This window comes from Camelina sativa, chromosome 14 (genome assembly GCF_000633955.1).
Source record: "Camelina sativa cultivar DH55 chromosome 14, Cs, whole genome shotgun sequence".
In the NCBI taxonomy this organism is placed as follows: Eukaryota; Viridiplantae; Streptophyta; class Magnoliopsida; order Brassicales; family Brassicaceae; genus Camelina; species Camelina sativa.
In genome coordinates this window covers 6129932-6150568 of record NC_025698.1, presented here as the reverse complement: position 1 = coordinate 6150568, position 20637 = coordinate 6129932, and the positions used below count along the sequence as shown (strand labels likewise).

Sequence of the window (20637 nt, the reverse complement as noted above, 5' to 3'; positions counted from 1 at the left end):
CAGCAAGGTGGGAGATAGATCTTACATTTATTTGGTATTTTATGTAGACGACATGCTGATAGCTGCCAAACAGATGAGTGATATACAGAAATTGAAAGATCTGCTAAGTGCAGAGTTTGAGATGAAGGATCTTGGCGCAGCAAAGAAGATTCTAGGAATGGAAATCCTCAGAGACAGAAATCAGAAGAAGCTTTTCTTGTCACAGAAAAGCTACATTCAGAAAGTGTTGAACAAGTTTGGTATGTCATCATCAAAGCCTGTTGACACTCCGAGTGCTGTCAATCTTCATTTTACCATGTATGCTCATCAGTCTGAAGAGGAAAAGGAGTATATGTCTCGAGTTCCTTATGCTAGTGCAGTGGGAAGTTTGATGTATACAATGGTCTGTACAAGGCCAGATCTTGCACATGCAGTCAGCGTTGTGAGCAAGTTCATGGGACAACTAGGAAAAGAGCATTGGCTAGTTGTGAAGAGGATTTTCAGGTACTTGAAGGGTACAACTGATGTTGGCCTCATATATGGAGGTGAGGCTCCGAGCCTGGTTGCAAGCTATTCTGATTCTGATTATGCAGGAGATGTAGATAACAGAAGATCGATGACTGGTTATGTGTTTACCTTGGGTAATTCTGTGATCAGCTGGAAAGCAACTCTGCAACCAACTGTGACGTTATCGACTACTGAGACAGAGTACATGGCGTTGACAGAATCTGCTAAAGAAGGCATATGGCTGAAAGGATTGATAAGCGATCTGGGTTTGCATCATGATCAGGCTACAGTGTACTGTGACAGTTTGAGTGCGATCTGTTTAGCCAAGGATCATGTCCATCATGAAAGGACCAAGCATATTGATGTGAGATATCATTTCCTGAGAAATGAAAAGCAGATTTAAGTGAAGAAAATAGGGACATATGACAACCCTGCTGATATATTCACTAAACCGGTACCTCATAGCAAGTTTAAACATTGTTTCAACTTGCTGAATATCTCAAGCTGTTAGTCGCCCGGGAGGGCGATCAGGCCTCTGATGAGGCATCAGGCCCCTGATGGGGCATCAGGGCCCTGGAGGGACATCAGACCTCTGACAAGGCATCAGGTCCCTGGAGGGACATCAGGCCTCTGAACATGCATCAGGCTCCTGATGGAGCATCTGGTCCCAATGGGGCGTTGTGGCTTGACGAAGCATCAGACATCTGATATAGCATTCCGGCTTGACGAAGCATCAGACATCTAATAAAGCAAAGGAGAACTCTAGTACATCTGTCTGTTACATCTGTCTGTTTTGGAGGATTCAAGTCAAGGTGGAGATTTGTTGGATATGACTTGAATTGGATTGGACCCATGAATTTAGGCCCAATTAAATTAGGGTTAACTAGAGTTTTATCTTCCTATATATATTTTTATTAACCTAGCCTCCATGTATTCTGAAATCTCTGTACTTTCTCCAATAATAAAATCTGTCTCTTTGCCCGTGGAGGTAGCCAACAAAAAGTATTGGTGAACCACGTTAAATCTGTGTCGTGTTCTTTACGTTTTCTATCATCTTGCTCACATCTGTTATAACAATAACTAAGTTAAAATTGTAATCTAGTTTTGAGAATGAGAGTTTCTCTCAATTAATATCAAATCGATTGGATGATTGGATGATTTGGTAAAGACACATCTTTAGGTTTAGTCAGAATGAGTCTTTGGGACTCCGGAACATTAAACACTCCACCTTTTGTTTGTTTTTGAGTTGTGAACGGTAGAACACCACGACATTAAGATCAAGTTAGAAAATGTAATAATCGACACAAAGAGGGTCTGAAATTGATTTTTGTGACAATAACTATTCTATGTATGTTTTCCACTACAAAATCCCAATAGATATGATTATATGAATAACTATCTAACAAAACACTCATAATCAATAATTTAAAATATTTAGTGGTTTGTATTGCTTTATATCGTTATTCATCACGATCAGCGAAAAAGAAAACTAAATGAAAAATTATGTATACCAAATGATAATACGTTGGTTCATTTCATGATGAACAAACATATATAAAAGTTTCCCATACAAAGAAAGCAGTAATCAGCAGGTGTTTTACACAACACACACACATTTATAAATAAAATAAAAGAAAATGAGTAGTTCTTGAAAACTTTTAGGCAAAACGTAGCAAAACGAAAGAGAAGAAGACAAAAGCATACATATAAATTAAAACAAAACAAAAAAAGACCATGAATTTATCAAGTTTGGGGATGAGTTGAGGCCCGACCTCTTTCGCTAACGCTGGTTTCCGCGAATTTCTGGCTTGCGAGATGTAAATTTTTAGCCTTCTCTTTAGAGCTCCATTCAGCGAGGTAGTAGTCTTCTTCAGTCACTTTTTTGGAAGAAGGTCCACAAAACATACCTCCCCATTGTGGAAAGTAAATAAAGCATATTGGTAACGAACACGCAATTGACATTATCCCCATTAGAGTTATACCCGTTTCTCTCGAGTATGTTGATCCTTTGAAAAATATCAACTGAGTTAAGACCGCGCCTACATTGCCTCCCGCACCAGTCATTCCCGATATCACCCCAAGAGATCTACATAACCAAAAAACAAACAATTTAATACCAAAACTGTATACAAATGATCAAAAATGTACGAGAGAGCACTTTACCTTCGGGAAATAAATGGAACAACTCCAAAGGTAAGTCCACAAGCGGCTTGGACGAATACAGAGAAGATGAGCATAACAACTATAGACCATGTCAATGAATGAATTTGGCCAAGAAATGCGCACAGCACACCTCCTAGTGTTTGCACAATCCACCAAGCCCACAACCTTCCTCTCATCCCGAACCGTCTCGCCATTAGGTCAGAGAAAATTCCTCCTCCAGGTCTAGCGAAAAAGTTGGCCAGCCCAAAACTTGCTGCTATAATCCCAGCTGTCTGGAGATTTAAATGGAACCTATCGAAGAAATATTCTGCGATGATGTTGTCAATCGTAAGCTCCACACCAAAACAATAGCCATATGCTAATGCTGTTATCCATCCCCTATAGTTGCTGATGCCATTACTGATCACTTTCCCCACATCATCTTTCTCCCTCTCTCCAGATTTGTGCATCGCCCAGTAATCTCCATCAGGAAGATCCTTTTCAAAAATTTCAAGTACACAATTAAGAATATTATAATACTAATAGTAATGGTCCGTATCATACATTACTACTATATGAGCGAAATAAATTCAAACCGGTATCTTTAAACCGATTGTTTTTTAGAGAAATATTTAATCAAAACGGTTTCATTTATGCATACTGCATATAATAATAATAAAGGTAGTTTTATAATAGTTTCAATTATATTATTTCAAAAGTAATATTTACTACCAAGTAAATTTAAACAATACCAAACAAAACGGTAATAAATTATCAAAACCGGATAAATTGAATAATAGCAAAATAACCGAACCGGTGAGAGTGTGTTTGTTTGTACCTGACCGAACAAGAGAACGGCGAAAGCAGAGAGAGTCTGAAACAGACCAGGGATGAAGAAAGCGATCCTCCACGCCGTGAACTTGGTGGCTCCCATTCTCCGAATCAACGAGAACACGATAGGCATGATCAGCTGCGTCGCTCCACCTCCGAGGTTTCCCCACCCGGCGGCGATTCCGTTAGCCGATCCCACGACGGGTCCAGAGAACATAGAGCTCATCCAGAACTGTGTCGAGACGAAAGTGGCCAAAGAGAATCCGGCAAAGAACCTCACCATGATAAACCCGATCGGAGACTTTATCCCGGCGGTGAAATAGACGGCGGGAGCGGTGGAGAGTGTCAAAGCGGCGGAGGCGAGACGTGGACCGAATAGGTCACAAGCCGTGCCCATGACGATACGTGCGAAAACAGAGCCGGAGACAGAGGCTATCCCGGCGTTACCGATGTCGGTTGCGGTGAGGTTAAGGTTTTCACGGATGATAGGGAGGAGAGGTGGAGCTGCGAAAGTGGAGACGAAGCAGCAGAAGAACTGAAACCATGAGAGATGGAAAGCTCTCATGTGAGGTTTAGCCACTGAGAAGAGCCGGAAAGTTGTTGATTTGTTCTCGGCGTCCACCGGAAGTGCAAACCTCCGAGTTGCAGTGGTGGTGGTTCCAGCTTCTCCTCCTTTGCCTTCGACCTCCATTTTTTCGTAAGCTTTGGGAAAATTTTGGGTTTAGGGTTTAAGGAATGAGGAATCTCAGGTTTGAGGGTTATGAGTTTATATAGAGGAGGAGAGTGTTAAGGCTCTGACTTTATCATGGATGTGTTCGTTCTTGTGAAGTGTGATGTAATCAATTTTTTGGATGATATATTCTTCTGATCATAAGAAAAATATTTAAATCAGTAAGGTTTTATTATGCAAATGCAATGAATTTTAGGTTTTGATTGTTTAGGACGACTAATGATCAAAAGAGTACTCAAATATGGTTTGGTATGGTATTGAGTTAATTTTAATTTTAATTTAGTATAATTTTTTAGTTCTCCAATTTTTCTTTTGTTTATATGTTGAAATTTTATTATAACCAAGTTAAAAGTGTATTTTAGTTTTAAGATGGAGAGTTATACTCATTTATTATCAAATCGATTTGGATGATTTGGTAAAGACCCATCCCTAATTTCAATTAGAAGACAGTAAACACTCCATTTTTTGTTTTTGGGTTGTGAACGGTGAACTGCCACGATATTAAGTTCGAGTTGGTCTTTGGGTTATGAATTTAGATATTTGGGTTGTGGATTTAGGTTTTTAGATTTGGATCTTTTTTCTTTTGAGGTTTATCTATGTTAAACACTCCATTTTTTTGTTGTTGTGAATGTTGGAGCTACGGCATTAAGATCTAGTTAAGAAATTCATTAAACGACAAAAAAGAGTTTCAAATCGATTTTGCGACAATTAATATTCTTTGCATGTGTTCGACTACAAACTCCTTCGACTATCTCCAGTTGTTTTCTCTATTTTTTTTCCCTCTAATAGAGATTTTTATAATAAAGGTGAGTTTTACTCCAACCCACTTCTATTCTCATCTTTAAAATAGAGTTTCTCTATTTATAGAGGAACCCTTTGTAGAAAAAAATAGAATTCCTCTATAAATAGAGGAAAAAATAGCAATCTCTATTTTAGAGATGAAAATAGATGTGGATTAGAGCAAAATTCACCTCTATTATAGAGGATCTCTATTATAGAAGAAAAGATAGAGGACCATTGGAGATGCTCTTATAGATATAAATAACTATCTAACAAAAAAAAACTCATAATCAATGACAATGATCTTTTTAATGTCAATGTCGTTTTGACAAATTTTACACGACTGAAAAAGTAATTATATATATAGTGGTAAACTAGATATATCTGAAATTACATTTAAATACTAAAATAAAAAAGTAAATAAATTTAAATAACATTTATTTTCTAAAAACATAGCATCCCCAAATGCATGCAATATTGCATTTGCATAAGATGCAATAAATTAATTACTATAATGTAGTAGTTATTTTATTTTTGTCATTGAATATATGTTCATATGACTATCAAAAACTCATAAGTAGTGGTAAATTCAAGTTTTCAAAAGAATTTTTGGTATACTAATTACTTGAAATCTTACAATAACTATTAGAATTCAATACAGTAGTTGCTGTACTTTTTGTTATTAATATTAGTTCTCGAAGTCAATTCTTGAGACTCGGGGAACAGTTGGAACTTTTGGGCTCCTTAACCATGGCAAAGGTAAAGTCTTCGAAGCATTAACTTGGGCAAAGTCTTACTCTTTTTTTTCTTTTTTCTTTTGTGTGTTTCTTGGAACAAAACTTCTCAACTTGTTGATTCTTTAAACTCTTTGTTTATCTATATATCTCTTCTATGAAATGATTTTTAAAAAAAAAAACAAAAAAAAAAACCAAAATGGAGGATTACAAAACCATAATCTTGTAAATATATATTTTTTACCTTTTTCTAATATTTTTTTTTTAAAACTCACACAAATGATAGAATATAAAAAGACAATTTAAGACAAAATCATATTTAAAATATTTATTTATAGAGTAACTTAACATAAAATGACTCTTCATTGATTTCATAATTTACTTTTTCTTCAAAAATGTTAGTATGTGTACTACTAGTTAAAGACATAATGTTTAAGTTGCATAGTCATCAAACTCAAAATAAGAGATTTCATATTCAAAAATAAGAATGAATATCCAACTTAAACATTAAGTTTTTTTATGATTTTATCTATTGTAGATAGTGACATTTTGATAGAGAAAAAACAAAATTTATGAGATCAGTAAATAGTCATTTTATGTTAAATGTTTCTTGAAAAATGAAAATTTTAGATATGATTTCGTCTTAGATTGTCTTCTTTTACATTCAATTAATTGTGTGAGTTTTTGAAAATTATAGAGAAAAATAAATAAATTCAGGATGATATATTGAATTTTATAACAATGACATACATATATACTACAATTACCACTTCAACTTAATAATAATTGTTAATATCTTTGGAATACTATGTTTATTATTATTTTCATAAATTATTACTAGATTTGTGATGATTGTATTCATTTTGATGGATACATAATTTTTTTAAATATCTTTTAGTCTTCTAATTGTTGAAATTATGTTATGTTTTTATCATCAAGTTTTTTTTGTAAAGGTAATTCCCAAAGTCTACAAAAAAAATTCCTTCAGATTTCAAATTAAGTATCTTTAAGTGTACAACTGCAGATGAACATGACGTTTGTATACAATTGTAATATGTCATAAATACTATTAAGTCATTTGGATAGATTTGGAGTGTTCATCGTATCACTCAATTTCAAGTTATCTTAAATGTTTTTGTTTATTTATTTTGGAGGAGGTGATATTTATATCTCAACCTCTTGAAAATGTTTTTACTTTTTATAGATCTTAACATATTATTTGCTTAGTAGTGGGTTTTATTTTCTTGAGTTTAGAAACTTGTTCGAACACAAACCATAAGAATATTTTAAAACATTTTAGAAGTAAGCCGTTTTTTTGGACTAAGAGAATTCAATTTGGAATCGTTAATTTAATTTTAGTTTTGAAGAATATTCTGTAGGTCCCTGAAATTGAGGACTTTTGTAATACAAATGTGTGGAATCTTGGGATCGAAGACTTTTGTTTAGCATCTCCTTCACCTCTGGACCTCGTTGGAATCCTATGAAACTATACTTTAGAGATAGATTCCCTCCTTCTAATTTCTTTTGACATTTCAACATTTTATCCTTGTATACAAAATATGACATCAGTGAAACCTCATCAAAATCTTGTTTTCTCTCTAAAGCAGGTAAGAAATTATTAATAAATTTGAAGCAGAATCAAATTATATCTTACCTTTTGTAATTCTAACTTTCTTCTTTAGACAAGAGTTTTCTTTAAAAGCTTTTAGTAACCTATCATATAAGTTGTAACATTAATGTTTTTATTGCGTATTCCGCTAAAATACCAAGCAGAATCACATACTAATTCCTTTGAACTTTGTAGCTATTATAAAACTGAATATCTGAAAAATTTACAGTGATTAAGTATTGTTGAAATTAGAGTGGTTTTTGTTTACAATGTCACACTATACTTATAATTAAAATTGTTGGATTCTTTATTTTAAAAAAAACTCCTGACCTGGATGTACGGACGGTACTTGGCGATGGTGAAAAGAGTTTACTTCTATCAAAATGACTTAAGTATTACATCTTGCATGATTAATGATGTTTCGACCAACTATATTATTACTATTCTTTCTCAGCTGCATATTCCAAAAGTCGTCTAAATTATTTTTTAAATCAACTATCTGAATCTCTCGAGGGTATAAAAAACAAGTTATCCAATAAAATTGTAGTTTGTATAACTATTAAAATCATAAGTAAAACCTGGCTGCACGATTGAATCAGAAGAATGAATAAATAAAAATTCTATAAGCTCGTAGTAGTATTACACTTGACAATGAAGTGATATAGACATGAACCAAACCATGGATCCCCATTGGCCAAGTCGAATGTGGACTATTCTTATTCGACATGAATTTATAATTCTTGACCGTTAGTCTCAGACACTTTCTTCACGACATGTCGTCCTTGTCCTACGGATGGAGCCCCCAACCCAAGGCCGGTTTAGTTATGCATTTGAAGAATTTAATACCGATTCTCGTTGGTTTATAAAATTATTGCACAGTTAGATAATAACTACAGAAAGAAGCTTGTGAGACTTTTCGAATTGGATAACCTATACAATCTTCTTAACTTTTTTAGTTCACACTATGTATGTATATAATATTTTAAATTCAATGTACTAGACAATTTGGAATACACAAAATTGAATATACAATTTTTTTTGTATTAATGGAATGTTGATGAGGTTGATCATGGTTCAATTTATAAAGTTTTTTGATGAAACAAATATAGTAACAATACATCTATGTGGAAAAGAATCAGAATCAAATTTTCGTTGATTAACAGAAAAAATAGAAAATTAAACAAGAATGGACACAGAAAGAGGTCGAGAGATTGTTCTCGTTGACTTAATTAAGATTACGCGGACTGAACTACACTTTGATAGAAGAAAAGAAAGCTCCAAAAATGTAGCAGTGGCTTAGTTGGAGAAAGAGTTGTCCTTGTCTCGAGTCTCGACGACCCTTCTCCCACTCCTTTATAGCTTCGTTTGTCTATTAATGTGAGAGTGTAATGCATCCAACTCGATACCATCATAATCATTAATCTCGTCATATAATACTGAGAAATTGACCATGTCCATATGATAATTGGATGACATAATGTCAATAGGCTTGGTGAAATGATGGTTTCCGAAGTAAGTAACACGTCTCAATATGTATTTGTACTTGCTCTCTTCTGGCATTTAATTGGCTTTTTGTTTGTTATTATTAGCTTACCGGCAATCTTGGTTCGGGTACTGAATGGGCCATTAGGGAATACAATGGTTCCTAATGGGCCTTTAACAGCCTACAATAGGGTTCTCAAAAATATAATGGGGCAATTTTGGCAAAGTACTTGTCAACACGGTAGATGTTGCTTGGGTTTAGTTTAGACTTAATTAATGTTTTGTGACACTAACTCTTTCTAATAATACCTGTAGTATTGGCTATTGTAGTACACAAGTACTTGGTTGGATTGTCGGATTACAATCCTAATACAATATCCTACTTATGTCTTTAATAGTCAACTAATCTTGAAAGCATTAATCTCATCGATTCTGAATGTTGCATTTTGTGAAAAAATATTAATTAACATGATTAGCAATTTTAAACAAATATTTAATGTAATATATATATATATATATTTGCTTTTTCTTTTTAGTTTTAATTGAAATATCGAATCGAATCCAACCGAGGGAGAAAAAGAGCAGTATTGAATTAAATTGTTTCTTCTTTTTTTTTTTATTATTTTTTTTTTTAAATTTTTCTTTTTCTCAAAACATAAAAAAAAAAAATTATTCCGAAGAGTCATCTCAAGAGGGGAAGAAGGGAGACGAGACGAGAGAGAGAGAGAGTGGAATGCAAAAAAGAAAGAATTGAATGGAGTTACAGAGGAAAGTAGCAGAAGCAATTCATGTATTGAATCACGATCCAGAATCTTCCAACAGAGTTGCAGCTAATCAATGGCTTGTTCAATTCCAGCTCACTCCCGCTGCTTGGGATGTCTCCACTTCTCTCCTCACTTCCCCGATTGTTTCTCTTTTCGACCTCCAATTCTTCGCCGCCCAAATTCTCCGTCGAAAGGTCAAATTTTTCCATCCCTCAGATTCAAAAAACCCCTTCTTTTTGTTTTTGTTTTGTTTTAACCTCTCCCTCTCTCTTTTTATGTGTGTGTGTTTGGGTTTTCAGATTCAGAACGAAGCGTCGAATCTTCAATCAACTGCTAAAGATGCTCTTCTCAATGCCCTTCTTCTTGCTGCTAAGAGATACAGCTCCGGTGTTCCTCAGGTATTTATTGTACCCTTCTTTCTTTTTGTTTGTGTGTNTTGTTTGTGTGTGTTTGCTCCGGCGATGGGAATGAAACAATTGGAATTGTGGGGTGGAATTGCAGTTATTGACGCAGATATGTTTAGCTCTCTCGGCGCTTCTTCTTCACGCGGATCCTTATTCAAAGCCCTTTGATAAGTTGATGTTCGCACTCCAGACTCTTCAGGCTCAGGATGATGGTAATGTCGTCTTGCTTGAGCTTCTCACCGTCTTACCTGAAGAGATTTCTGACACTCGCCATTTCTCTCATCAATCTGATCTTCGTCAAGAGGTTTGTTGTTCCCTTCTCTTCTTCTTCCTCCCCTTTCTTTTCTCAACTCAAAAGTTTGTGTTTTTTTTATCCTTGTTTTTACTCAACCTCGCTTTTTGAACCGCTATGTAACAGCTTCTCTCGCATACTTCCATGGTTCTTGATTTCTTACTCCAGCAGTCTGAGAAGCAATTCGCTTCCCCTCATTATCCGCATGACAACAACCGTAAAATACTTCGTTGCTTACTGAGTTGGGTATGTTGTTTTTTTTTTTTTTTCATGTAGACCTCGCGTTGTAGTTTTCACTGGATTTCATGTTGATGTCTTTCCTCTTTATGTTAGGTCCGTGCTGGATGTTTCTCTGAGATTCCACAAGGCGCAGCGCCTTCACATCCCCTTCTTAACTATGTATTCAATGCCCTGCAGGTGACTTTTCTTTGTGGTGTAGTTTAAAATTACTGTCACTTTTCTGCAACCTGCTTTTCTATTCAATCTTGTGTTTTGATTAATCTGCGTTCCATAGGGTACTACTTTTGATCTCGCCATTGAAGTGCTTGTTGAACTTGTTACTCGGCATGAGGTATGTTTGAACTACATTGTATTGGCATCTTTTTCTTTGTATATTCTGCTATGATTTGTTTATACATAATGGTTAAATGCTTTGCATACTGCATAGGGTTTAGTATCAATGTATTGTCTTATAGTGTAATAGCAAAAGCTTACATATTATCTTATAGTTCAATAGCAAAAGTGTATGTGTCTGGATTTTCTTAGCTTTGACTTGTTTTCTTCTTGCAGGATCTTCCTCAGGTTTTATTGTACAAAGTACAGTTTCTCAGAGATACACTTCTAAAACCAGCTCTTATAAATGCTGATCTGAAAATTGTCTCTGGCCTGGCATGCTTGATGTCTGAAATCGGGCAAGCTGTGAGTTTGAGTTCCATTTTATCTCCTCATGAGTGTTATATATTGTTGTGACGTTATTACTCTTCACTTAACTTTATTTTTTTTGCTTTGTCTCGAGGCTCACGTCAGTTTGCAATATGTTTCAGGCACCCTGTTTGATAGTTGAAGCAAGTTCTGAAGCGCTTATTCTGACTGATGCGATTTTGAGGTGAATAGTAGGTCTTCATTGCTTGTTTGCGTGCGTGTTTACTTATACATATAGTGTATATTTTTCCATATAAACTCACATCATTTTTGCCTTTTAACCAAAATTCCTTATGTTAATTGTAAACGGGTGATTCTTCTTGGTTTGTGTTTGCACTTTTCAAAAGCATTTATATAAAACTGATTATTTTGTATTCAATTTTCTTCTCACATGAAAATACAAACGCGGACATTAAAATTCGGCGTTAGAAACAATTGAAGGCCTTAATCATTTGACAGTCTATGTATTCACATAGTTTCCCAAATTTTTCTTCCTCGATTTATGTTTTCTCCAAACATGACTTCTCTTTTGGGTTGCATTAATATCTTTTCCACATTACTCTTGTTTACTGTCGATCAATTATATTTCCAGCTGCGTGTCATTTCCAAGTGAAGACTGGGAGATTGCGGACTCAACTGTACAGTTTTGGTATTATTTTGGTCTTATTAAGCTTCTTTACAATATTTTTTTTGCCATCTTCATCAGAGGGATTTCTGCTGGCTGTTCTTTGCTCTCAGACTTTATTATTATTTGCAGGTCAACTTTTGCAACATATATACTTAGCCTAGGTGGAAACAGACAGAATGACAGAAATCGTGTGAAAGATATATTTCTACCAGTTTTCTCAGCTTTAGTTGATGCTCTTGTTCTCCGCGCTCAGGTTACATCTTGGCAACTTTCTTTAGTTCAGTTTTCATATATCTAGAAGCACTATCATATCAGTTGTAGAACCAGAATACCTTGAAAGAAAACAAATTATAATGTACGATTCTGTTAACCTAGAATTCTGTCCTTAATGTTATATTCTTTATGGTTAAGTTTGGTCAACTAATAGGTTTTGGTGGAAACTATATTCCAATTCACAATTTTGAAACTTTTAGGCTTGTCATTCACAGTTTCTTGCATCTCTGTCTTACCTTTCTTCTTTGTACCACATTCCACTCACTGTATCAACCTAATATTGTTATTCTAGCTTTGTCATTTCGTAAATGTTCATAAGTCCATGAATTGTTGCACATGTGCTCGTTTTTTTGTGCTTCTAAACTTCCTTAGCGATCTATCTTCAGGTTGATGAGTTTACCTCCAGTGATGAGGGTCCAGGACTTGATCTTCCCGATGGCCTTTTGCATTTTAGAAATAATTTGCTTGAGCTCTTGGTTGATATTTGTCAGCTACTCCATCCTACAACATTTGTGAGTAAGGTGTGCCAATTGACAATTCAAATTCAGTATATAAGTCAGTATTCGCTACACAACTAATTTGTATTATGCTGTGGGTTTGTGTAAGAGGAATCTTACCTTAAATTTTAATTTTTTTTTTGGACTGTGTCACTTTGAAACGGCTTCTTTGTTCTATTATTTTTAACCTTTTCCTGCTAATATACCTGTAGTTATTTTTTGGTGGTCTGCCTTCTTCAAATGTTTCGATGCCCTTGAGGGAGGTTGAGGCGAAATTGTTTGCTCTTAATGCGGTGAGCAACCTTGACCTCTTTTCTTTAAATCAAATTGTTTCATTTTAAGTTTCTGGTTTTTAGAACAACCCAGAGAATGTTGGGATCACATTGTATGGGTTCTCTACTGTGAATTGTCCCGTCTCTCTGTTATTTATCCATCCGTTATTATTTTTTTTTTTTTGAAAGATTGGTGATGTTAGCTTTAATCTTCGCAGTTTTCAGGAGTTGCATTTTCTATTGTCAATCCCTATCTTTTACTAAAGGATTCTATTGTTTCAGGTTTCTGAAATTATCTTGCAAGAGGGAGAGGCTTTTGATTTTTCACTGATCATGCAATTGGTTTCTGCATTCTCCGCTAGGCCATCTAGTGAGCTCAAGGGGTTTATATGTGTTGTATGTCAGTTCATACCCTTGCTTACTAACAATTTACTGGTAATGTTAATGCAATCAACATTTGACAATAATCATCTTTTAGGTATACAGATCACTAGCAGATGTTGTTGGCTCTTATTCAAGATGGATCTCTGTTTTTCCAAGTAACGCCAGACCCTTGCTGTAAGTATACTTTCTTTAATGACCGTGAAATAACATATTTGTCAGATGAGCTTGAAATTGTTTATTTCTTTTTTCTTTGTTTTCTGATTGGTATTTTTACAGTCTTGTAGAAGGTGTATGTTATCTTATAACATCAATATGTCTGATAACCTAATGGTCTTTCTACTTTTAGATTATTTCTTGCAGGAGGAATTTCTGAACCTATTTGTTCACATGCTTGTGCTTCTGCTCTGCGTAAAATTTGCGAAGATGCTCCAGCTGTAATCCAGGAAACATCAAATTTGGATATCTTAATGAGGATAGGGGAGGTATTAGCATCATCTGACCCTTCCGTTAACTGTTAAAACAAACTGAAATTGCACTGATATTATATTGCGTCTCCTGAATTGTTTTATTTTTACTTTTCTTAGTGTTTGGAGCAGTGGAATTTGGCCTTGGAAGATGAGGAAGAAGTCATTACCGCTATCACTGTCATCCTTGGCTCTGTTTCTAACAAAGAACTACAAAATAAATTATTAACTCAATTGCTTTCGTCAAGTTATGAAGTTCTTTCACAACTAGTAAGTGTTTATATTGTTTAGTTAGAAAGAGTTATACTTGAAGGCTCTTCTTATCTTTCTTGTTCCTGAACAAGTAGCTCGTTGTTTTTGCTCTCTATTAATGGAAAAAGAATCAGCTAATTGTCCACATCTCTGAGGCCACTATTCAACATTTTACCTTAACTGTGACTAGAAGTAGATAGAAGTGCTTCTGGGAAATTATATTTTCTTTTCTCTTTCATTTTCTATTGTTTCCTGGCTTTTGTAATCAAATGCCTTCCCCAGTGATATGACAGATGAGGCTCTTCTGAGATAGAATTTGGACTAATACCTTTGTGGTTTTAGGTAGATGAAGACGTTGAGTCTTCTGGTAGACAGAGTCCAGCCACTTACACGCGAATGCTGAGCTCTGTGACAAGAGGTCTTTACAGGTCTGCTTCTGTGACTGCTATATTTACGATCTAGCTTACTTGTGGCGTAGTCTAGAAGTTTTTGGTGACCTGTTTGCGGTGTCGGGACTTCAAGTCATCTATGAAAAGATTGTCACAATTTTACGTTACATAGATTTTCCTGATCATCTGCGTTAGATAGATTTGGTAACTCTGAACAAATTATCCATGATTTTTAGTAGCTTGCACTCTCTGGTAGTTTTCTTATATGGTGTACAAAACTTTGGCAAGTATATTATATTGATTAATTTGCTCTTCACTTGTTTCATGATTCAGGATTGGAACTGTATTCAGTCACCTTGCGACGTCCCTATCCTCTGTCCCAGTGGCAGATGGTCCAATCCTTTCTTTGTTGACCGTTTTCTGGCCCATTTTGGAGAAGCTATTTAGGTCTGAACACATGGAGAGTGGTAGTTTAGCTGCAGCAGCATGTCGTGCTCTTTCAGTTGCAGTCCAGTCATCAGGTTTCAAACTTCTCATCTCTCTATTCTATGACGCTACATTCATCTTGGCATTCCTTTATAGCCTGGAACAATTCGTTATTCCATGGCGTCCTTCATACTAGTACTTCTCAGAATATCTACCAATTGTTTTTTGCTTTCATACCCTAAGAGTCTCACTATGCATATGATTTTGGGACCATTATGGCTCCAAATCAAGCCATTTCAATCATTTCATTTGCATTTGCTGGTTTCACTGACGTTTTAACACCTTAATATTTGCATTATTTACAGGTGAGCACTTTATGCTGCTACTACCTAGTGTACTGGATTGTCTATCGAGAAACTTTCTGTCATTTCAAAGCCAAGAATGTTACATAAGAACAGGTGAGGGTTTCGTGAAGGAGAAAAATCTCTTAGCTTTAATCTTTAATAATGGCTGTTATTGGCTAGCTTAAATAAACTATACCCTAGGTAAATTAGTTGATCAGCCAGTTCTCTAAAGTATGCCTTTTCCTAAACTTTTTATCAGCATGTGTAATCGCCGAAGAATTTTGTCATAAGGAGGAATATGGGTCCTTGTTTATCACTACGTTTGAGAGATTTACACAAGCATCATCATTGATGGGCATAAATTCATCATATATATGCGACCAAGAACCCGATTTGGTGGAAGCATATGTGAATTTCGCATCGGCATTGATCCGCGGTTGTCATAAGGTTTTGCAATCACTCTTTGCTCATTGAAGTATATAACTTTCAATTCATATCTTTTTAAAAGGAGTCTTGGGGGTGAAGGTTTGATTTTATTTCTTTTGATGACACAGGAATTGTTGGGTACTTCTGGAACACTACTTGAAATTTCTTTCCACAAAGCGGCTATTTGTTGTACAGCTATGCACCGAGGCGCTGCTTTAGCTGCAATGTCATACTTGTCAGGTAAGTTTGCAGTTGTTTACTATTGGCATGAACTTTTGGGTCGTAAGCATACTGCTTACACTATGGTTTTTGAATTTGATAGGTTTCTTGGAGGTTTCGCTTTCATCCATGATCGAAACTGTGAATTGCATATCGGAAGGATCATTCAGCGTGGTCTCTGTCCAGGTTGTATCTCACTGCGGAGAGGGACTTTTGTCTAATTTGGTCTATGCTCTACTTGGAGTTGCAGCTATGTCAAGGGTAAATATTTCGAGTATAATCGTTCAAGCAAAAGCACTGATGGATTGGGATCTTTGATTCACCTTTTCGGTTCTGTTTTTGTTATAGGTCCAAAAGTGTTCGACGATACTGCAACAGTTAGCTGCAATCTGCAGTTTATGTGAGAGGACTTCATGGAAAGGAATGTTGTGTTGGAAATCCCTTCAAGGATGGCTAAACTCTGCGGTTTCTCTCTTTCTCTACCTCTCTTGTGACCACATTAAGACCGAACACCACCTCTGTTTTGTTTGGTCTGGTAACTTTTTTTTCTTTCTGTATTCAGGTTTGGGCACTCCCGTGTGAGTATCTAAAGCAAGGAGAAGCAGAGAGCATAGTGAGGGAATGGTCAGAAGCTCTTGGGGGCGCAGGGATTGATTACCTTGAGAACAAAAGCTGCAATTTTGGAAATAATAACAGTCAAGTAGGAGGACATATGCAAGGGAAACATGGTCGAGCATTGAAGCGATTAGTGAGAGATTTTGCTGATTCTCATCGAAACGATCCGAATCTAAACATCATTTGAATCTATAATCTTCTTCTTTCTTGTTCATTTTATTTTGTGTTGCCTTAATAATGAGGGCAATGCATCTTCTTCTTCTTCATTTCTCTGGCAATGCTCTGATTCTAATGTACAGGAGGGCAAGAAAACCTCATAAAGAATCGTTAGCCATCTCGTTTAGATTCATCTGATGAGAAGAATAATAATTAATATATACATCCCAATATCCCAATTCCCATGGTTAACATTTTTTACTCATTTACATTGAACTTATGATGCAAACCGAAAACGGCACGCAGTCTTAGTAATGGAGGAGACTAGCGCGTCGGTTTTACCTTTCACGTAACTGGGCCTTTTTTAGCTGAGATAAAAGCCCATCAGCTCATCTCGGTTTTAAAACGGAAATTTAAACCGGTTAGCTTAATGTTAGCACGTGAGCTTCACGTGATTGGTTTTGGGGGGTTAGAATCTGGGAAAACCCTAGTCGAACTCGAATCAATAATTCTGGGAGGAGAGAGGCCGCCGGAGGAGAGAGAAAAAGGTACGTGCTTGCTTGCGTTTGCTGCGATCCCGATCTCTCTGGTTAATCGATTCAATCTGTTCGTCGTAATCGTTTTGAGAAAAGTTTTGATCTTTACTTCAGTTAAAACCCCAATTCGATTTCTTAGTGTTGTATCCGATATTCACGTTGTTCAAAGTACTCATTTTTTTTTTTTTATCAAACTTGCTTTAATTTTGTTCTTCTGTGCAGTTTGGGGTTTGCTTTTGATTTCTCCTTCTCCATCTTCGACCTCGAGAAAGCAAAAAAAATGGCAGAAGAATCGGATACGAACATTGAGATCTGGAAGATTAAGAAACTAATCAAGGGACTTGAGTCAGCTAGAGGTAATGGAACGAGTATGATCTCTCTTATCATGCCTCCTCGTGATCAGGTATCTCGTGTTACCAAGATGCTTGGTGATGAATACGGAACTGCTTCAAACATTAAGAGTCGTGTGAATCGTCAGTCTGTTTTGTCTGCCATCACTTCTGCTCAACAAAGGTTGAAGCTTTACAACAGGGTTCCTACTAATGGTCTTGTTCTCTACACCGGAACCATTGTTAATGATGATGGTAAAGAGAAGAAAGTGACTTTTGATTTCGAGCCCTTTAGGCCAATTAACGCTTCCTTGTACCTTTGTGACAATAAGTTCCATACCGAGGCATTGAACGAGCTTCTTGAGTCTGATGACAAGTTTGGCTTCATCGTTATGGATGGAAATGGGACACTGTTTGGTACGTTGAGTGGGAATACTAGAGAGGTTCTTCACAAGTTTACTGTTGATCTCCCGAAGAAGCACGGAAGAGGAGGACAATCTGCGCTTCGTTTTGCTAGGCTTAGGATGGAGAAGAGACACAACTATGTTAGGAAAACCGCTGAGCTTGCTACACAGTTTTACATCAATCCAGCTACAAGTCAGCCTAATGTCTCTGGTTTGATCCTTGCTGGTTCAGCTGATTTCAAAACCGAGCTCAGTCAGTCAGAGCTGTTTGATCCTCGTCTTCAAGCTAAGATATTGAATGTTGTCGATGTTTCTTACGGAGGTGAGAACGGTTTCAACCAAGCCATTGAGCTGTCTGCTGAGATTCTATCCAACGTGAAGTTCATACAGGAGAAGAAACTGATTGGAAAGTACTTTGAGGAGATAAGCCAAGATACCGGGAAGTATGTTTTCGGTGTGGAGGATACTCTAAAGGCTCTAGAAATGGGTGCTATCGAAACCCTGATCGTTTGGGAGAATCTGGACATAAACAGATACGAGCTTAAGAACAGCACGACAGGAGAAATGGTGGTGAAACACTTGGGGAAAGATCAAGAGTCTGATACAAGCAACTTCCATGATTCAGAGACCAACGCAGAGCTAGAAGTCCAGGAGAAGATGCCTCTGCTCGAATGGTTTGCAAACGAGTACAAACGTTTCGGCTGCACTCTTGAGTTTGTGACAAACAAATCCCAAGAAGGGTCACAGTTTTGCAGAGGATTTGGTGGGATTGGTGGTATGTTGCGTTACCAGCTTGACATGAGGACATTTGATGAGTTATCGGATACTGAAGTTTATGAAGATTCTGATTAAAGTGGGACAGCTTTTGGTGATGGTCTCGTTATCAATACAGGGAGGGAAAAAATGTGGCATAAAGATGGTCTTTTATCAAGAAAAGAAATTTAAGTTTTCTTCTATAGAACATTGAGAATCTTGTCTCTTTCTTAAGCTTTTTTCTTCTCCGACAGTTGAATCTTTTGTTCTGTTCTTCGTTAGACAATTTTTGTGTTGTAATTTTTGAGGATTCTAAACATGTCTTTGTTGTTGTTAGCTTCTGTTTTCTTTTTGTCCTAAACCTTGATCGTGAAGAAAAGAGATAATTCCTATATATTTACTCTGCTTCCTAAAACGGTGTCGTTTTTTTAACAAAATATATGAATTAAATAAAAAAAATTGGAATTATCCATTTTTTGTCTCTATCAGTGTTAGTGATAGAGGCGGAAGTAGCGGAGGAGATTTCTAGGGTTTCTGGTCGGAATCTCGATTTTGACGATGGGAAAGAGCAGCGATCCGATTCAAGATGGTTCCGATGAGCAGCAAAAACGTTCAGAGATCTACACATACGAAGCGCCATGGCACATCTACGCAATGAATTGGAGCGTTCGTCGCGACAAGAAGTATCGTCTCGCTATCACCAGCTTGCTCGAGCAGTACCCGAACCGAGTCGAGATTGTGCAGCTCGATGAATCCAATGGCGAGATCCGTTCCGATCTTAATCTCTCCTTCGAGCATCCTTACCCACCGACCAAGACCATCTTCATCCCTGACAAGGAATGTCAAAGACCTGATCTTCTCGCTACTTCTAGTGACTTCCTTCGTCTTTGGCGAATCGCTGATGATCATTCTCGCGTTGAGCTCAAATCTTGTCTCAATAGCAACAAGAACAGTGAGTTTTGTGGTCCTCTTACTTCCTTTGACTGGAACGAGGCTGAGCCGCGTCGAATTGGGACTTCTAGTACTGATACGACTTGCACTATTTGGGACATTGAGCGTGAAGCTGTTGACACTCAGCTTATTGCACATGATAAAGAAGTGTTTGATATTGCTTGGGGTGGTGTTGGTGTTTTCGCCTCTGTCTCAGCTGATGGCTCTGTTAGGGTGTTTGATCTTCGTGATAAGGAACATTCGACTATTATCTATGAGAGCTCTGAGCCAGATACTCCTTTGGTGCGTCTGGGTTGGAACAAGCAGGATCCTAGGTATATGGCTACTATTATCATGGATAGTGCTAAGGTTGTGGTGTTGGACATTCGTTTTCCTGCTCTTCCTGTGGTGGAGCTTCAACGACATCAGTCTAGTGTCAATGCCATTGCTTGGGCGCCTCATAGCTCTTGTCACATTTGTACCGCAGGAGATGATTCTCAAGCTTTGATTTGGGATATTTCATCCATGGGACAGCATGTTGAAGGTGGTCTTGATCCTATTCTTGCTTACACAGCTGGTGCTGAGATTGAGCAGCTGCAATGGTCGTCTTCTCAGCCTGATTGGGTCGCCATTGCTTTCTCCACCAAGCTGCAAATTCTCAGGGTTTGATCTTTTTAAAAGAATTTATCATCTCTTGTCAGATTAGGTTACCCTTCTTACTATCCTCAAGATGTAAAGACTGTTTATCAATGGCATTAATGAATCTGCTTGATCTTGTTGGTATCCTCAAATTGCAAAGCTTGAACTGACTCTTGTTGATGTATGATTGATAAGAAAGAATGATTCTTTGATCTCGAACTTTGCTTCATCGCTTTTTCTTTCTTAGCACAATCGTTACAGTCTGATGACTTATCGGTGAGTGCGTAATCAGGTTAACTAGGTTTAGTTTTGTATTTGATTAGAGTAATGGACAACTAGAGTTAAATTACACATCTCTGTTCCTATTGCACGTCTTGGACTAGCTTTATATAAAGTGAATGCGCAATGGAGAACAAGTCGCTAAATAGACCTGCAAGTAGGCACTTATTTTTTCTCAGTCCTTTTAAGAGTTTTGGATGATATGGCTCAGCCGTGGAAAAATGGTCTTAGTTGACAACCGTCAGTA

At 36.7% G+C, this 20637-nt stretch overlaps 4 protein-coding genes across 6 annotated transcripts in view; 3 read left to right on the top strand and 1 right to left on the bottom strand.

Moving 5' to 3' along the window:
- Positions 1997-4288, bottom strand: LOC104739951 (high affinity nitrate transporter 2.5). Its single transcript, XM_010460432.2, has 3 exons — positions 3467-4288; positions 2650-3125; positions 1997-2572 (listed from the first exon to the last, which is right to left on the bottom strand). Exons 1-3 carry the CDS (start codon positions 4148-4150, stop codon positions 2230-2232), a joined length of 1503 nt encoding a protein of 500 aa, XP_010458734.1. The 5' UTR covers positions 4151-4288; the 3' UTR covers positions 1997-2229.
- On the top strand, positions 9462-16751 carry LOC104739950 (importin-13-like). 2 transcript variants are annotated; one of them, XM_010460431.1, is made up of 24 exons: positions 9462-9752; positions 9858-9956; positions 10060-10266; positions 10381-10500; positions 10588-10671; positions 10769-10825; positions 11044-11172; positions 11298-11359; positions 11768-11824; positions 11933-12056; positions 12463-12588; positions 12786-12866; positions 13128-13241; positions 13324-13403; positions 13576-13711; positions 13814-13963; positions 14288-14373; positions 14668-14855; positions 15126-15218; positions 15364-15551; positions 15659-15770; positions 15853-16010; positions 16098-16214; positions 16312-16751. In XM_010460431.1, exons 1-24 carry the CDS (start codon positions 9549-9551, stop codon positions 16549-16551), a joined length of 3012 nt encoding a protein of 1003 aa, XP_010458733.1. In that variant the 5' UTR covers positions 9462-9548; the 3' UTR covers positions 16552-16751. The 2 variants fall into 2 exon arrangements, with proteins under 2 accessions (XP_010458733.1, XP_010458732.1); XM_010460430.1 differs by having other exon boundaries at positions 12463-12597.
- Positions 16967-18878, top strand: LOC104739949 (eukaryotic peptide chain release factor subunit 1-2). The gene is made up of 2 exons (XM_010460429.2): positions 16967-17068; positions 17279-18878. The coding sequence occupies exon 2, from the start codon at positions 17337-17339 to the stop codon at positions 18639-18641; it is 1305 nt and encodes a 434-aa protein (XP_010458731.1). The 5' UTR covers positions 16967-17068; positions 17279-17336; the 3' UTR covers positions 18642-18878.
- The window catches only part of LOC104739948 (WD repeat-containing protein LWD1-like), a 7442-nt gene continuing 5795 nt past the window's right edge, over positions 18991-20637 (top strand). Inside the window, exon 1 of one of the 2 annotated variants that reach the window (XM_010460428.2) lies at positions 18991-20257. In XM_010460428.2, coding sequence (XP_010458730.1) covers positions 19101-20141 — 1041 coding nt within the window. In that variant the 5' untranslated portion in view covers positions 18991-19100 and the 3' untranslated portion in view covers positions 20142-20257. Of the gene's footprint in view, positions 20258-20637 lie in introns of those variants that run through there. The other variant, XM_019236162.1, reaches the window with a different exon arrangement.

Coding starts and splice junctions, on each gene's coding strand:
- LOC104739950 (XM_010460430.1), top strand. CDS start 9,549: ATGGAGTTACAGAGGAAAGTAGCAGAAGCAATTCATGTATTGAATCAC. Junction 10,267..10,380: donor AATCTGATCTTCGTCAAGAG/GTTTGTTGTTCC, acceptor GCTATGTAACAG/CTTCTCTCGCATACTTCCAT. Junction 13,964..14,287: donor ATGAAGTTCTTTCACAACTA/GTAAGTGTTTAT, acceptor TTGTGGTTTTAG/GTAGATGAAGACGTTGAGTC.
- LOC104739951 (XM_010460432.2), bottom strand. CDS start 4,150: ATGGAGGTCGAAGGCAAAGGAGGAGAAGCTGGAACCACCACCACTGCA. Junction 3,126..3,466: donor CCGTTCTCTTGTTCGGTCAG/GTACAAACAAAC, acceptor ATTTTTGAAAAG/GATCTTCCTGATGGAGATTA. Junction 2,573..2,649: donor GTTCCATTTATTTCCCGAAG/GTAAAGTGCTCT, acceptor TTGGTTATGTAG/ATCTCTTGGGGTGATATCGG.
- LOC104739949 (XM_010460429.2), top strand. CDS start 17,337: ATGGCAGAAGAATCGGATACGAACATTGAGATCTGGAAGATTAAGAAA.